The 2,759-nt window shown below is 54.0% G+C and overlaps 1 protein-coding gene across 2 annotated transcripts in view; it reads right to left on the reverse strand.

Annotated features, from left to right (window-relative positions):
* Positions 1-2,759, reverse strand: part of CAP1 (cyclase associated actin cytoskeleton regulatory protein 1) — a 15,134-nt gene that overhangs the window by 9,081 nt on the left and 3,294 nt on the right. The window contains exons 2-3 of one of the 2 annotated variants that reach the window (XM_015649242.3): positions 389-501; positions 35-135 (exon numbers count right to left, since the gene is read on the reverse strand). In XM_015649242.3, the coding sequence (XP_015504728.1) occupies positions 35-135; positions 389-482 (195 nt within the window). In that variant the 5' untranslated portion in view covers positions 483-501. Of the gene's footprint in view, positions 1-34; positions 136-388; positions 503-2,759 lie in introns of both variants that reach the window. The other variant, XM_033519583.1, reaches the window with a different exon arrangement.

A 2,759-nucleotide genomic window follows, 5' to 3' on the forward strand; every position in this document is an offset into this window, starting at 1 on the left:
AGAGGGACAGCAGAGGGACAGAAGGAATCCTTACGTGTTTCTGCACATCCCCACCGACGTCTTTGCTGATCTTGGTGTACTCGGCCACTGGCCCGGCCAGAAGGGCATCGAAAGCCTGCACGTACTGAGCCACTCCTGTGGGGGAAACCCGAGCACAGGGATCACCAGGAGCACCCCACAGGCTGCCACAGCCCCGGGCTGCACCTCCCACCCGCAGGAGGCTCAGCTGGGAGCTGAGCAAGTGCTGCAGGCACAGAGCTTTTATCCTGCAGGGCAGCAAGTGCAGCCCCCAGGATAAAAACAGGAGCTGCACAGGAGCTGCACAGGAGCTGCACAGGAGCTGCACAGGAGCTCCCAGCCCTGCACAGGGAGCTGCTTTGGGCTTTACCTTTGGCAGAGGAATCTCCACACATGCCAGAGCCTTGGCACACGCTCTCCAGGCGCTCCACAGCCTTCTCCAACCGCTCCACCAGCCTCTCCATGTCTGCTGCTGTCCACAACCTGCAGACACAGGAGACAATTACCTCCGTCCTCAGATGCCACACAGGGTTTATGGCTGGCTGGTACAAGCTCTACCAGTTCCAGGGGAATCATTCCTGCCCAGCTCTGCACCCTGAGGATGGCCAGCAAAGTACCCTCACATCAGCAAAGGCAGCTGGGTTACACAACAGCCTCTTGCTGTTGCCACACTCGCTCCTAAATAGCTTCTATTCCATTTTAAGGACTCCTTACATGTGTAAGGACATAAAACTTCCACCTTCTAACCTCGTAGTGACACAAAGCTCTGCCCAGGTTCTCACTGCAGTCAGCTCCTGGCCAAAGTCCCAGCTGTGACCACACAGCTCAACTGCTTTGCTGGGAGCTCACAGGCTCCAGGTGAAAACTACTGGGTTTGATCCTCCAAATGCATCTGGGAGGACCTCCTGGAGTCCTGAACTGCTCCCAGGAGCATCTGCAAGGCCAGCATCACTCCAGCACGGAGCCTGAGCCACCCTGGCACACGCCAAGGGGAGCAGCTGCACGAGCTGAGGCGGCGGAGCTGCTTCTGCAACAACACGGCCCTGTTCCTCCTCTGCAGCTCTGCAGAACCTCCTCTGCACAGGAAAGAGACTCAGGCACACAAAGCATTCGCTGCAACTCATCTGGAAAAAGTCTTAAAAGTCACAGAAACTTTCCATTAATTACTGCTTTGCACCAAGCAACAAGACAGGTCACGCTCCCAGCGCAGTAATGAGCAGGGAATGCAGGGAGGGAGCAGCAAAATCACCAGTGGCGTTTTTATCTTATCACCAATCATCAAAAGATTTTCCAGCATGAATCACCATGGTGGCCTGGACACAGCTTCCTTCTCAAGTGGTTCCTGAACCCTGCCTGGAGGAAGGGGATCCTTCCCAAAACATTCCCTGGAAGGCTGGAGGAGGAAGGCAGGGTTTGCTGAGCTGAGCTGACAGCGGATCCCCTCGGAGAGGAAACCTCAAGTTCTCACTCGAGTTTTGCTTTTGTTCACAAGCCCTCTCAGCCCTGCTTCAAAGCACAGGGTTTTCACCCCGTCTCCAGAGGATGTGGGGCAGATCCAGCGTTAGTCACGAGCCCAGCACTGATGTCACAAGACAAACAAGGCGGTTTTCCACCCCTCTGCTGCCTGCTTGCAGGGGAGAGGAAGAGAAGCGGTTTCCTCCTCTGTCCACAGCTGAGCCAGGGGGACAGACCGAGCATAAAACCAGCCAGCAGCCACTGCACGGCTTCCAGATACACCAAAAAAGAGTCCAGAGAAGCTGAAACTCCACGGCAGTCACCCCCATCATGAGAGTAATGAACAGCTTTAATTGTGAGCGGTGCAGAACGCCCGACCGCAGGATCCTCTGCTCCCGCTGCATCCGCAGCCAAGGAAGAGCCGTGTGTGCCTCCCACACTGCAGCATCTCCCAAAGTGTGGGCTCTTCCCAAGAAACAGCCACCTGTTCCTGGGATCCCAGGGGGGATGTGGCACAGGGAAGGGCACAGCGAGCTGCTCTGCTGAGCCCCAGCTCTAATCTCATCAGCACCATTACCCAGTGAGCAAACTGCAGCTCGGATCAGGATTACCAGCCTCAAAGTCCAGATGGAAAGCTGCTTCCTTCCCCCCCTCCAGCAGCAAAACACGCTGCTCTGGCTGGGATTAACATCCTAAAATCACAGAGTTCCTTGGGACTCCCGTTCCTTCCACTCTCCCTGCTGTTTGACAAGTCTTCCCTCGTTTTTCCTGAGCTCTGCAAACCTCGTGCTGTCAGGCAGATGGTGAACTCATTTTAATTTCCTTTTAATGGATGGCATTAAGGCAACTTAAAAGATAAGTCAGTTGGTTAAATTGGCAGCAAAATGGGAGCTAAGTGCAGGCAGCCCGAAGTCCTGGATGTCAGTCCCTCCTCTTGACTCACCCTCCCTGTGCTCTTTGCCCTGTGGATGCAGCTATTTCTGCTGCCTGGATACCCACACGGAATGAAATGAAAAGATTGAGCTGTAAATAAACCCGAGTTTGCAACCCAGACATTAACATTCAGCAAGGAAAATAAAAACAACCACGCAGAGGACCTGCCTGGGCTGCATCCAGACAGTGTTTCCTCAACTGGCCTGTCTGAATGTGAAATAATTCAACAGAAAGCGACAAATTGACTTCAGAAGTCCCAGAGCAAAGGATCAGATCTCGTTTCCTTCCTCTGAAGAGGAAGATGACACACACAGACCATCCAGGAGGCATTTCTGTCATAAAGACCATCCAGG

Source organism: Parus major, chromosome 23 (genome assembly GCF_001522545.3).
Source record: "Parus major isolate Abel chromosome 23, Parus_major1.1, whole genome shotgun sequence".
In the NCBI taxonomy this organism is placed as follows: Eukaryota; Metazoa; Chordata; class Aves; order Passeriformes; family Paridae; genus Parus; species Parus major.